The 15,560-nt window shown below is 37.5% G+C and overlaps 1 protein-coding gene across 4 annotated transcripts in view; it reads right to left on the bottom strand.

Annotated features, from left to right (window-relative positions):
• The window catches only part of CSNK1G1 (casein kinase 1 gamma 1), a 165,310-nt gene that overhangs the window by 102,502 nt on the left and 47,248 nt on the right, over positions 1-15,560 (bottom strand). For all 4 annotated transcript variants that reach the window (XM_030317942.1, XM_030317941.1, XM_030317944.1 and 1 more), the window contains exon 2: positions 4,300-4,696. In XM_030317942.1, the coding sequence (XP_030173802.1) occupies positions 4,300-4,480 (181 nt within the window). In that variant the 5' untranslated portion in view covers positions 4,481-4,696. The remainder of the gene's footprint in view (positions 1-4,299; positions 4,697-15,560) is intronic.

Raw genomic sequence — 15,560 nt, 5'->3', positions numbered from 1 at the left:
CCAAGCCATCAGCAAAGAGCCAGACGTGGGGCTTGAGCCCACGAACTCTGAGATCATGACCTGAGCTGAAGTCGGATGCTTCAACGACTGAGCCACCCCAGGCACCTCGACTGCATTTCTAAAATATGTCCTGATATACATTTTTAAATTCTACAAAATTAAATTAATTAAATGAAATTAGTGGTTATCTTTGAGAAACGTGTCAAGAAAAATTAGAAAACTTTGGCAAGAGACATGTTATTTTCTGTTTAAAAATTTTCCTTTAAAAATTTTTTTTGGGGCGCCTGGGGGCTCAGTTGGTTGAGTGTCCGACTTTGGTTCAGGTCATGATCTCACAGCTTGTGAGATCACAGCTTTCTCACAGCTTTCACATTTACTTGGTCTCTCCAAGCTGGCAAACTCAGCGGTATTGGAAACCTTCCCCTCAAATAACTGGTTGGTCAAATCTGGCCTACAGCCTACTTCTGAAATTTTTCCCTCATTCATCTCTTCCTCTCAATCTCACTGTCATTTGCAGAGCTAAGAGCTAAGGCAGTCCCACCCATTTCTGACTTAGACTCTAAAGGCAAACAAACATTTCTTAAGTACCCATTAAACATTTCTTAAGTACACATTATATGCCATAAACAGTAAAAAGGAGCTAAGAATATAAAGATTAATGAAGCAAAGTACTACCATCAAGCTCATCCGGAGGCAGAGAGATGCAGCAAGATAATACAATGTGACAAGTACTACAATAGAGCAAAATCCACAAGATGTCAATCTCTTTCTTATCTGATCTAATCTTAAAACTACCTGAATTATCTTTCTAGAATACAAACCAGATCCATCCCTCTTCTGTGGTAAAGTCCTTGATGAGTCTACTCCACTGCCTACAGGATAAAGTCCAAATGTTTTAATACCATCCAAACACTTCACAGTCTGGTCCCAACCCACTTAATGGTACTTACTACTTCTCTTTTACTTCACATCCAATAACTCAGTCATGTACAACTAGTTGCTGCTGATAATATTTTGTGCTCCTAATATTGGAGAGCCCTGCTTCCTTGTGCCCACCAGCGGAAATCCTATCCTACTATCAAATAATACTTCCTCTCTGAAACCTTTATTAACCTCTGCCAATGTAGTTTTTATACAATCTATTGAAATACTTATCACTTCATATTTGTTTTTCTTTCTACTGCTAAACTGTGAGACAGATTTTTTTGAAAGTGTTTTTTAAGCTTATTTATTTATTTTTTTAATGTTTATTTATTTTTGAGAGAGAGAGAGAGAGAGACAGAGCGTGAGCAGGGGAGGGGCAGAGAGGAAGACACAGAATCTGAAGCAGGCTCCAGGCTCCGAGTGGTCTGCACAGAGCTGGATGTGGAGCTTAAACCCACGAACCGTGAGATCATGACCTGAGCTGAAGTCAGACACTTAACCAACTGAGCCACCCAGGTGCCCCTATTTATTTTTGAGGGAGAGAGAGAGAGAGAGAGGGAAGGGAAGGGGCAGAAAGAAAGAGGAGGAGAGAGAGAATCACAAGCAGGCTCCACACTGTCAGTGCAGAGCCCAAGGCTGGGCTCAAACTCACAAATCTTGAGATCATGACCTCAGGCAAAATCAAGAGTTACACGCTCAACCAACTGAGCCATCCAGGCACCCTATGAAACTGAGATTCTTAAGGACAGAAACTAATTTTGTTATGCTACCTTACCCAAAGTCTAGAAAGACAGTAATTACTCAAGAAATGTTTGTTAAATGGATGATGGGTGGAAACAGATTTGCAGAGAACAAAAATGTACTAATCATTACATTATTTTTTTTCTCTATCTAGAATCCAGAGTTCTACCTAACTCCAGTGGTACTAAGGCTACTACCTACCATCACCCCCACATACCAGGAGCCTGAAGAAGGTCATGTTTTTTCCTCTCTTCCTATTCATCTGGCTATCTATCCATCCCACAAATTAACAACAGTAATACATAAAGAATCCCCACCCTACAAGGGGCTTATATTCAACTAAGGAGAGACAATTAACAGGTAAACAAATACAAATAAATCATATCAGGTATTCATCCATGTGATGAATAAAATAGTTTGATAGGATAGAATAGGGCTAGGAGAGAAATATTCCATTTTAAATGGAGGCTGGGGAGAAATCACTGAAGGTTTCTCTGAGAAGGTAACAAAAGTTGAAGCCTAAAGGATAAGAAGCAACCACCTAAGCAAAATTTGGGGGCAGAATTCTGTAGTAGAAGGAACTCTAAGTGAAAAGCTCTGAAACAGAAACGCATTTGGCTGCTTGAGGGGCCAGAGACAGTATGGCTAGAGAAAGAAATGAATTTGGAGAAGAAAGCATGGCCTTGTAGGTGGTAGCCTTGGTGAAGGCCCATCTGCACCTGCCTTGAATTTGGAATTTCCTAGTTTACATCTTCTGTTGGTCACACAACCTCCTACTTACTAATGTCACAGCAAAAGCGCAATGGAAGGAAGTATATAGCATACCCATCCTGTTGTTAGGAAGATGTCAAACGATTCTGGAAGTACCTTTTCTCATTTCTATTGATTAAAATATTCCTAGATACAATGTCCTGACAATATGGCCCCAGAGCTAATGAAAACCTGGTAAGCACATAAGACTAAAATCACTTCAAAAGAAAGAAAAGCCTTTCCACTGACTACAAGGCAAGCCAAAATGAGAACTACCAAAATTATCCTAAATTCATGGGAGGAAATAAAACAGAACACTCTACTACTCCGAAATACACATGGGCTACAAATTTATCCTTTTAATTCAGTAAGTGTTTCTAATCCCATGTAAACTTAAAGATCGTATAATACAAATCCAGACTTAAGTAATTAGACAGATTTCTAGTTTTCATTGACTACAGTTTTTCTTCACCTTTAGAGAAATAAAACAATTTTGTGACCTTTTGAGAATGCAAGAATTTATATGCATCATAAACTGCCTCTCAGCAGTAATTCCGTGGATGTTCATGTCACAATCTATTTAATTCCAACTCACTACTGTGATGTCAGAGCAAAGTCAATCCATTACATAAATGAATATTCAAGAAACTAGGTTCTAAAACAACTCAGTAGTTGCTAGGAATTCAAACAGTGTGAAATTACACATCTTACTCCTATTCTCAGCAGCATCTGCTGGCTTTGCTAACCCGACCATCACTAAATATAAAGAGCCTTCCATTACACTAGTCAGGTCTTAAAATTCCAGGCTGCTGGCCTTCCACTGGTAAAAATAAATTCACTGTCAGCATCCTTAAATTCAATTCTGCACCCAGTGATCTGTGGCTAGTATACTGACTCTTTCCTGAATCTATGGGGGATTAGACACAAGATTATTTTTCCTTCTTCTTTAGCAGATTAGTATTAGAGTTAGCAAACAATAATTATCTTATGCTCCCACACTTCTGTTCCCCCAAGGGCTACAGTCCCTTACAACAGGTCTTCATATTAATCCATACCCAAAACGGCTATGGAGAAAAAGCAAATACTTTAGCCTAAAAGGCGACCTCTTCACATTCTCCACACTGATGTCCAACTTCATGTGTTTATATCTTTCATTTTCTCTTCCCAATTCGCTCAGGGAGAGACATAGAAAAGTTTCTATGTACCTACTGTATCTTCTTCTCAATTTCTGCTTTATTCTGTTGTTTTTCATTATCTCACTCACATATTCACACTTGAAATTTAAAAATCCATTTCCTCGGTTGGGAAATAAAATTGCATAATTTCTCCCTGGAGTTCTAGCTCAATCTTGATGTCAGGATTTCCAGGAAGAAATGCAAACATAGCATCAGTTGGAAAGCCTCTCTCAACAGGATGTATGTCCTTACAGACTAAGTCTGCATGTTACTGAGTAAGAATCTACTCTACTCTTCTATCAGTCTGAATTGAAGCAAGGCCTTACTCCCTTCTCAGAGTGTGGCCCAAGGACTAACAATATCTAGGTGACCTGGAAATTTGTTAAACAGAATTTAGGGCTCTACCTCTCAGAACAACTAAATCATAATTTTTATTTTTACTGGTATCTGTATGCACATCTCCCTACATCATAAAATCTCAGAACTGGTGGTAAATTTAAGAACCTATCACACACAAACAGAGAGGAACCTTGGATACAACTCTAACTGATAATGACCAGTCCCCTTCACAAATTCTTTATTGCTTATACGAATAGGTCCTCCTTAGGAGAATTTCTCATAAAATCATAAACTTCTTGTCTTGAAACACACAAAAGCTAATTATAGCTGTTGGTGGTTGTGGAAGCGGCCGATATAAACAAGTTCTTACCTAATCTGAGCTCTCCGAAGTTCCCACACCCTATCTTCTTGCCAACCCTGAAGTTGGGTCCCACCATAAGAACCCCAGAGGATGTTGAGGAGCCAGACGGTCGGGTACAGTGTGCACTCCTTTGTGCCATGGGTTTAGTTGTCCGTTGTCTTTCATCCTTCTCTCTACTAGGATGGTCCATGATCCTACACGACAGAGTCTCTGCACAAGTAGCCTCAGTCTGTGTACCTCTCTTCAATACAAAAGTATGTCCAAATAAACTGTAGTCAGAGAAAGGTAAGGAAATCTTTTGGCACCATATTTATGTTTCTAATGTATTTCCAGGAGATGAACAACTGATTCGTTCTCGTAGGACACGTAGTCTGTGGATCTCAAGCATAGGAGGGTATTTTGTAACCTGGGTAAAAATCAAGAAAATATACAGTTATAAGTTAAATTTTAAAACAAATCCAGAAAGTTACCACTAATTAGAATGGATCCTATCCAAAAATGAACAAAGTGGATAGCTTCCTGAAATGGGTCTTGATTTTATATCCTCCAACAGTTTAGCCATCTGGACTAGTTATTTATCTGATAACATAAGCTCAGTAGGCTGCAGACCATGGCAGCTAAGGGAACACACAAGTCGTTAATAGAAAATGCTGTCTTCTAGTACTGTACATATGACCCAAAAGAAAGCTGTTTGCTCCGTTTTTCATCACTGGGTAACAGAAAGATAGATTAAGCCTAGTTAAATAAACTGAAGACAATTAAAAGCTCTTCCTTTAACTTTGGACAGAACCTGTCAGAAATGAAGCTACTTACTGTCCCCCTCCTCCATCTCCACCATTTATCAAGCACTGAGGGCAACAACATAACCCAAAACAAGTTATTGATTGACACAGACTACTTGTGTAAAAGACTTTCCAAAACCCTGGTGGTACTAAGCAGTTCTAGACTAAAGCTTTGTAAAACTCAATTCTTGGTTTACTTTTCACTGCAGACTGAGTATACAGTGATGACAGAGTCATGAAGCACAACTCCAAAATAAAAATAAAGCTGAGAAACAAAAAAATCTTAAGTAGAATCAATCCCTATCAGAATTCTCCTTTGTTACAATTCAAGACTAAGCCCAAGACAAAAGTTTAAAATGAGATAATTCTGATGCTATTTTTCATAAAACAGGTAATCTTTAACAACAACAACAAAATTCTGTTATCACCAATCACATACAAAACACATGCTTACGTTTTACTTTCATTAAATATTTTCCTTGAAATTTTAAGGAAAAAGAGAATTAGGACAACTGCTTGGTTGTTACTGCATATATACAATAAAGCAAAATGTCTATACTGCAAGCTTCTCATGGACATCTTTAATTTCTGAGTACAGGCACAGGGACAAACCTGTGAGCTGACGGTACAAATGGGCATATTATCCAAGATAAAATCTATTTACTTCAAACAATTAAAATAAACTGTTTATGTTCATCTTTTTTGTCTGTTTTCCTTGTATTACTAAAAGTGTATTATGACTTTAGACTTCAACAAAGCTAATCATCAATAAGATACATTTCTCTGAATTCGGGAAACAATACATCCACATTCAGAATGTATATTCTGTTTAAGACAAAATCAGGGTAATGAGAAGGTCAGCAATTACTGGGTTTCTTACTTGAACAACATTTTGAGCTTATATTTCTCTCATTTTTCTCTTTTTTGCAGTTGTATCCAGTATCTTCCAATTATCTTTGTTGTTTACCAAAAGTCCCTCCAACAATATTAGTAAGAGAAGGGAAATAAAACTTAAGATGTTTTAGATAGCCCTATCTTAACTGGTGCGAGCATGTGTCTATGTATGAGAAACTGTCAAGCTATTCTTTCTTCCCTTATGTTATAAATTTCTTTGAAGGCAGGAAAAAGATGTGTCTTAGCCTATCCAGGCAATTTTGAGCATTCGACTAACTCCCACATTTTTATAAATTATTACTACTATAATAGCTTCATTTATAAGATTTGGAAAACTGTACTACCACCTTGTCTACTGCTCTTATTTTTCATATGTGTTCACTCTAACAGATGGAGGTTATTTTTATAATGCTTGTCATTAACTTTCTCCATTGCACTTAAACTCATGAAACATTAGGTGGAGTAATCACATATAGCCCTCAGTAACCATGTATACTTGCATGTATGTATTAGAAAAACATACAGCACTTCCCAGGTTAGAAACCTGCACAAAGTAAAGATTCGTGTTCAGCTGGGAAAAGGATGTTTTTAACACCTGCCTGTACCCCAGAAGAATCACTTTACCTCCCACAAACATGGAAAAAAACTTACATTTAAGATATCAATTTTCTAATCTATCATGGAACATGAGCATGGTCTAATCTATAATTATGAAAGATGAATAATATTTAATACTACTGTTATATGGCATCTCTCATTTAAGAAACCAAACTAACTGAACAATTAAATTTTTAAAAATCCTGTTTATTTATCACTACCCACTGTTCAAAACTATATTCTACTTCCCAAATACAAACTCTTTAGCTTGTCATTTTTTAATCAGGTTATTGGTTTTTTGGTGTTGATTTGTGTGAGTTCCTATGTATTTTGGATATTAATCCTTACCAGATATATCACTTGTAAATATCTTCTCTCTAATCCCTTAAATATAAACTCCTTAATTAAATTCTTGTATTAAAAGGTTATTACAGGGCCACTTAGATGGCTCAGTCAGTTAAACACCCAACTCTTCAACTCGATCTCATCTTAGGTCTTGATCTCAGGATTGTGAGTTCAAGCGCTGCTTTGGGCTCTGCACTGGGAGTGGAGGCTTCTTAAAAGAAACAAATGTTTTTTTTAATTAGAAAAAAAAAAAAAGTTACTGCATAAACACAAGGTGTATCCATTGTTGGCCCTTACACTAGAATGGCTTCATAACTCTTCTTATTTTAGGCCTGACTCACATCCTATGCCCACTGTGAAATCTTTCATCACCAATTCATCATTAACACTTGGAGCACCCCTGTGTATACAGTGTATACATTTGCCACTCAGTATGCAACAGATTATATTGATATACTCTAGTATTCAATTTGATTATAAGCCTTTGAAATTAGGGCTCTTGTCCTATCTTCTTTAGTTTCTCATATGTAATTGGTACTTAATAAATACTAACAATTATGATGGTCTTGCTCAACAAAAAACAGATTTTCAACAATATAACCAAATATTTACACAAAATAATACATGTAAATAGAATCCTGATTAACCATAAGAACGTTTAGAATTCATCTAGAAAAGAAGCTAGTATTCTTTCATTTCAATCCATTAGTGTTAAGACAGGCTAGTTAGGATTTCCATTTCACAAAGATATTATTAAATCATTTATTTTTAGTTACTAGCAGATAACATATGAAAAAGTTAGCTCAAGAACCAGGTCAAACAGAACATCCAAGGTAAACATTAAATTATACTTTAACCAGGGTGCCTGGGTGGCTCAGTTGGTTAAGCATCCAACTTTGGCACAGGTCATAATCTCACAGTTTGCATGTTCAAGCCCCACATCAGGCTCTCTGCTGTCAGCGCCGAGCCTGCTTTGGATATCCTGTTTCCCTCTTTCTGACCTTCCCTCTTTTTCAAAAATAAGTAAACATGAAAATAAAAATTATACCTTAAGTTTGTTTTTATTTAAAAATTTTTTTCATGCTTATTTATTTTGAGAGAGTTAGAGAGCAAGTGCAAGTTGGGGAGGGCCAGAGAGAGAGAGGGAGAGAGAGAATCTGAAGCAGGCTCCATGCTGTCAGCATAGAGCCCAATGTGGGGCTTGATCCCATGAACTGCAAGATCATGACGTGAGGTGAAATCAATAATCAGATTCCCAACTGACTGAGCCACCCAGGCACCCCATACCTTAACCTTATTTTTAAAAAATGACTTCCAGGGGCGCCTGGGTGGCTCAGTCGGTGGAGCATCTGACTTTGGCTCAGGTCATGACCTCACGGTTTGTGAGTTCGAGTCCTGCATCGGGCTCTGTGCTGGCAGCTTGGAGCCTGGAGCCTGCTTCGGATTCTGTGTCTCCCTCTCTCTCTGCCCCTCCCCCACTCACGCTGTCTCTCTCTGTCTCTCAAAAATAAATAAATGTTAAAAAAAAAATAAAAATAAAATAAAAATAAAAAATGACTTCCAAAGATAGCAGTAAAAGACAAACTATATGATTTGTCCTCTTTTTTTTTTTTTAACAGTATAAAAAGCGGGGAAGGGAATTCCCCTTTCTTTGCACCATATCCAAAATCAACTCAAATCAGATTAAAGATCTAAATGTAAGACCTGAAACCTTAGTTAGAACTCCTAAAAAAGAACCACAGGCAGTAAACTTTTGGGTATCAGCCTTAGCAGTATTTTTTTGGATCTGTCTCCTTAAGCAAAGGAAACAAAGTAAAAATAAACTATTGGGACTAAACTAAAAAGCTTCTGCACAGCAAAGGAAACCATCAAAAGAACAAAAAGGCAATTTACTGAATGAGAGAAGATATTTACAAATGATGTATCTGGTAAAGGTTAATATCCAAAATATATAAGGAACTCACACAAATCAACACCAAAAACCCAAATAACCTGATTAAAAAGTGGACAGAAGGCCTAAATAGACATTTTTCCAAAGACAAAGACATATGAAAAGATGCTCAAATCACTAATCATCAGGGAAATGCAAATAAAAACCACAATGAGATATCAACCTCACACCAATCAGAATACCTAGTATCAAAAAGACAAGAGGGGCACCTGGGTGGCTCAGTTAAGTTTCTGACTCTTGATATCAACTCAGGTCATGATCTTGCAGTTCTTGGGATCAAGCCCTGCTTTGGGCTCTGCATTGACACTGCAGAGCCTGCTTGGGATTCTCTCTCTCTCCCTCTCCCTCTGCCCCTTCCCTGCTTGTGCTCTGTCTCCCTCTGTCTCAAAAATAAATAAACTTAGAAAAAAAAAAAAAAAAGACAAGAAATGGGGCGTCTGGATGGCTCTGTCAGTAAAGCATGCAACTCTTTTTTTTAAATTTTTTTTTTTTCAACGTTTATTTATTTTTGGGACAGAGAGAGACAGAGCATGAATGGGGGAGGGGCAGAGAGAGAGGGAGACACAGAATCGGAAACAGGCTCCAGGCTCTGAGCCATCAGCCCAGAGCCTGACGCGGGGCTCGAACTCACGGACCGCGAGATCGTGACCTGGCTGAAGTCGGACGCTTAACCGACTGCGCCACCCAGGCGCCCCAGCATGCAACTCTTGATACTGGGGCTCTGAGTTCGAGTCCCATGTTGGGTGTAGAGATTACTTAAAAATAAAATCTTAAAAAAAAAAAAAAAGAAAGAAGTATTGGCAACAATGTGGAGAAAAAGAAACCCCTCTGCACTGTTGGTGAGAATGTAAATGGACATAGCAACTCTGAAAAACAGAATGGAGATTCCTAAAAAAAAAAAAAAAAACAGAAATACCATATAACCCAGTAATTCCACTACTGGCTGTTTACCTAAAGAAAACAAAAACACTAATTCAAAAAGATATACGGGGCACCTGGGTGCCTCAGTGGGTTGAGCATCTGACTTCAGCTCAGGTCATGACCTCACAGTTCATGAGTTCAAGCCCCCCACCGGGCTTGCTAATGTCAGCACAGAGCCCTCTTTGGATCTTCCCTCCCTCTCTCTCTCAAAAAAAAAAACAAAAAAAGAAAAGATATATGCACTCTTATGTTTACTGTAGCATTACTTACAATAGCCAAGATATGGAAGCAACCTTAGTGTCCATCCATAGATGAATAAAGAAGATGTGGGGTGTGTGTGTGTGTGTGTATGCAAATCAAATACTACTCAGCCATTAAAAAGAATGGAATCTTGCCATTTTGTGACATGTATGGACTGAGAAGCTATTATGCTACGTGAAATAAATCAAAGACCATACCATATGATTTCACTTATATGTGGAATCTAAAAAACAAAACAAATGAACAAATGAACAACAAAAAAAGACTCATAAATACAGAGAACAAACTGGTGGTTACCACAGGGGAGAGGGATTAGCAAAATAGGGGAAGGAGACTAAGAGGTACAAAATTCCAGTTATAGGGTAAGTAAGTCACAAGGATACAAAGTGCAATATAAGGAATGTAGACACTAATATTGTAGTAAGTTTATATGGTGACAGATGGTAACTACACTTCTTGTGGTAAGCATTTCATAATGTATATAATTGCTAAACTGCCACGTCATACACCTGAAATAAATGTAGTATTTATTGTATGTCAACTATATGTAAATAAAAAAGGGGGAAGAGAAATTATATACACGTAATAAGCAGATGTTTCTTTTTCTGGTAAATAAACCACTTAGCAACTTATTTATTAGACATGTAAATGTTATGACAAATTTTTAGAGTCATACCAGCAAGTTCCTTTGGAAGCTTAATTCTTATCGTTTCTCTGAATTTAAGCATGCGTAATTTAAGAGGAAAGGTATTTTTTAAAGTATAACACTCCAGGGGTACCTGGGGGGCTCAGTTGGTTAAGTGCTGGACTCTTGGTTTCAGCTGAGGTCATGATCTCACGGTTTCCTGAGTCTGAGTCCACACAGGCTCTGGGCTGACAGTGCGGAGCCTACCTGGGATTCTCTCCCTCTCTCTCTCTGACCCTCTCCGGTTTGTGCTTTCTCTCAAAATAAATAAATAAACTTAAAAAAAAAAAAAAAAACTTTAACACTCCATGTATTCTTTGTAATCAAAAGTTGTAATTCATTTCAGGAACTGGTTTAACCCTTCCCAGAAGGCATCACCCCACCAATTAAGCCTCATTTAGTGAATACAAACAGATTTACACACATGGCTTTCCTGACTGGGAAATTTTAAGAGCTCTCTAGTAGATTAAAGAATTATTGCTAATAGTAAAATCAAAAAATCCAATTCATCAAATTGTAGGTAGGGAACTGAGGCTAAATCTGCTGGTTTATGATAAGAGTTGAAGAATATGGCTATCCTCAGCTGTGGTCAGTGAAAAGTTTTCCTTCACAGATTTCTCTAGAAGATATCTTAAAGCATTCTATCACACTGAAATGAGAGAAACTTACGTTTCTAGCAACAACTGTCCTGTGCCAACATACAAAAGAAATCATCCCAAACCAAGAGTTCATCTGGCTCAAAGTCACTCTCTTGTAAGGCAGTAACAGATGCTTTGTGGAAGAGATAGGTATGGTCTTCTATCATGAATCAAATGCCTAAAGTGAATTTACTGATTTATGTAACAGTATTTTGAGAAGCTGCATGAAGTCTAAAAAACTGGAACCATACTATAAAACCACAAGACAATGTTTAAAAAATTACAGCTGTGAATCTGTTAAGAGAAAATAAATCACTGAATTACTGGTTGTTATTTCAGATTCTCATACATTGGCACTGTCAAAATGAGGCTTGTAACATACTTAAACTTTAAAGCCAAACACACATGGTCTTTGTTGTTAGTCAAGACAAGAGACAGGCATCTCAATCTCTCTTTTCTGAGATAATTTAGGATGAAATTGCTTGGAGGTGAAGGACTGCTGCATCGTATGGTAACTGTATGTTTACTTAAAGAGTCTCTGAAGTGACCAAACCCTTCTGCTGTTCTTTCATCTACTAGCTTTGGTGCTAAGGCTTGTGGCCTCTCAGACACAAGTTTCAGCTTCAGATATCACTTCTCACACCAGTACCCAAAACAGAAAAGAAAGTGCAAAGCAAAAGACTTTCTTGTCATGTATCTTTTTCTTGGTAAGGATGAAGATTCTTCTCAGAGCCCAGAGCAAAATTCCCTTTGTGTCATGTGGCCAAGAGCGCATGCAACGGTATCGAAATTCTCACTGTAAGCTCCTCAAAGAATGAGACCAGGCTTGACCTCACATTTAGAACACAGAATAAATTTCAAGAGCAGCATCACACCTAAAGAAGGTATTGAGTAACTACTCAGTAAAAATGCTATCTGTATATGTGCATGTGCTTGTATGTGTGTGTGTGCCAAAAGAATGTTAAAAATTACACAACAAAAAAAATTAAAAGACAATTTAAGGACAAATGAAAGTCTTATAAGTCATTTTAGCTTAAAAAAAAAAAGACACAGTAAGAACATCACTTTAATTAACCTAACAAATGACCAAAATTGATTTACTTTTTAGCCACATTACTGGAGTGCTATTATTAAAGGGAAGAACAGTGTTTACAGATCCTAATAGTATTACTGTTTCTCTTTTCCACAAATTCCAATTATTGTCTCCCAAATGTTTCCCATTCTTACCACCCTATCCCTCACTGCTCTGTCTATTTTCACCTAATGATTATTTTTTCAGTTTTTTAATTTATTTTAATGTTTATTTAGTTTTGAGAGAGAGAGACAGAGCGTGAGCAGGGGAGGGGCAGAGAGAGAGGGAGACACAAAATCCGAAGCAGGCTCCAGGCTCTGAGCTGTCAGCACAGAGCCCAACGTGGGGCCTGAACCCATGAACCGTGAGATCATGACCTGAGCTGAAGCTAGACGTTTAACTGACTGAGACACTCAGGTGCCCCTATTTTTTCAGTTTTAAGATCACCCTCTTAGCAACCTCAAATATAAAATACAGTGTTAACTATAGTCACCATGCAGTACATTACAGTCCCAAAACTTATTTATCTTATCATTGGAACTTTGTACAGGAGTCTCCCTGTGTCCCCCTTAACCATAGTTTTGGTTACCTATGGTCAACTTCCATCTAGGCGGGGATAATCTTCCTTCTGCCATATGATCAGAAGGTCAATAGAAGCCTAAAGCTACATCATAATGCCTATGTCATTCACTTCATCTCATCATGTAAGCACCTGATCATCTCACATCATCACAAGAATAAAAAGAGTGAACACAGTACAGTAAGATTGGCAGGAGGAACCATATTCACGTAACCTCTATTACTGTCAGCTATTGTTGCTAATCTCTTACTGTGCCTAACTGATAAACTGTATCGGAGGTATGTATGTATAGGAAAAAATACAGCATATATAGGGCACAGTACTATCCATGATTTCAGGCATCTACTGGGGGTCTTGGAACTTATCCCTTGCAGATAAGGTGGGGGACCACTATACCTTTTAACCACCTTCACAACCCTTCCCACACCCACTCCTACCTCCTGCCCCCTGCCTCAGGCAACACCAATCTGTTGTTCTGAGTTCAGGTTTTTTACATTCCATACATGTGAGATCATACAGTATTTGTTTTACTCTGTCTTATTTCACTTAGGATAATGCCCTCAAGGTCCATTCACATTGCCCTGAATGGCAGTATTTATTTTTATGGCTTAATAGTATCGTGTGTGTGCATATGTGTGTATGTGTGTATTACACACATACACTTCATCTTGTTTGTTCACTTATCTGTTGATGGGCACTTAGCCTGTTTCTATGTCTTGGCTATTGCACATAATGCTGCAACGAACATGGGGGTAAAGTTATCTCTTAATTTCTTGAGGAACTTTCTTACTGTTTCCTACAGCAGGTGTACCAATTTACATTTCCACCAACAGTGCACAAGGGTTCCCTTTTCTCCACATCCTTACCAACTTTTTATTTATCATTTTGATGACAGTCATTTTAACAGATGTGAAGTGTTACTTCATTGTGGTTTTGATTTGCATTTCCCTGGGATTAATAATATCGAGCATCTTTCCATATACCTGTTGGCCACCTGTATGTTTTCTTTGGAAAAATGTCTTTTCAGTTCCTCTGCCCATTTTTAATCAGATTTTTTTGACTGACTTGTTTGATTTTTTAATATACTTTAGATATTGACCACTTATCAGATATATGATTTGCAAATATTTTCTCCATTCAGTAGGTTACCTTTTCCTTTTATTGATGGCTCCCTTTACTGTGCAGAAGCTTTTTAGTTTGATGTAATCCCACTTGTTTATTTTTGCTTTTCGTTGCCTTTGCTTAGTCTGTCAACTAATTAAAAAAAAAAAATCATTGTCAGGACCAATGTCAAGATGCTTACCCCTATGTTTTCTTCTAGGAGTTTTGCAGTTTCAGGTCTTACATTCAAGACTATCATCAATTTTGAGTTGTTTTCTGTGATATAAGACAGGGGTCCAGTTTTTCTATCACCATTTACTGAAGAAACTATCATTTCTCTATTGTATATTCTTGGCTCCTTTCTTACAAATTAGTTGACCATATACGCATGGGCTTATTTCAAGGATCTCTATTCTGTTCCGCTGATCTATGTGTCTGTTTTTAGCCCAATACCCTATTGCTTTGATTACTATAACTCTGTATTACTGTTTGGAATCCAAAAGTATGATGTTTCCGGTTTTGTTCTTTGTCAAGATTGTTTAGACTATTTGGGGTCTTTCATGGTTCTATACAAATTTTTAAGATTACTTTTTCTATTTCTGTGAAAACTGCCATTGGAATTTTGATGCAGATTGCATTGAATGTGTAGATCACTTTGGGTAGCATGCACGTTTTAACAATATTAATTCTTCCAATCCATGAGAATGGAATATCTTTCCATTTATTTTGTCTTCTTCAATTTCTTTCTTTAAATGTCTCACAGTTTTCAGTTTCACCTTCCTGATTAAATTTATACCAGGTATTTTATTCTTTTTCATACAGTTATAAATGGGACCTTTAAAAATCCCTCTTATTTATTTATTTATTTATTTACTTACTTACTTACTTATTTTGAGAGTAAGAGAGACAGCAGGGGAGGGGAACAGAGAAAGGGAGAGAGAGAATCCCAAGCAGGCTCTGTGCTCAGCTCTGAGCCTGACGCAGGGCTCCATCTGATGAACCATGAGATCATGACCTGAACTGAAATCAAGAGTCAGACGTTTAACTGATTGTGCCACCCAGGCACCCCTAAAAATTCCTCTTTCTGACAGTTCATTACTGCAGAGATGCGGATTTTTGTACATTCATTTTCGCACCCTGCAACTATTTGTTGATTAGTTCTAAAGTTTTTTTCATAGAGACTTTAGGGTTTTCTATACATAGTATCAGGTCAACTGCAAACAGTGACAATATTACTTCTTCCTTTCCAATTTAGATGCCTTTTGATTTCTTTTCCTTGACTAATTGCTCTGGCTAGGTCTTCCAGTACTACGCTGATTTCTTCTTTGACTCATTGATTTTTCAGTAGCATGTTGTTTAATCTCCACATATTTCGGAATTTTCCATTTTTCCTTGTAATTGATATCTAGTTTCATGCCATTGTGGTCTGCAAAGATGTTCGAT

This window comes from Lynx canadensis, chromosome B3, assembly GCF_007474595.2.
Source record: "Lynx canadensis isolate LIC74 chromosome B3, mLynCan4.pri.v2, whole genome shotgun sequence".
Classification (NCBI taxonomy): domain Eukaryota; kingdom Metazoa; phylum Chordata; class Mammalia; order Carnivora; family Felidae; genus Lynx; species Lynx canadensis.
This window is presented reverse-complemented; position numbering and strand designations above follow the sequence as displayed.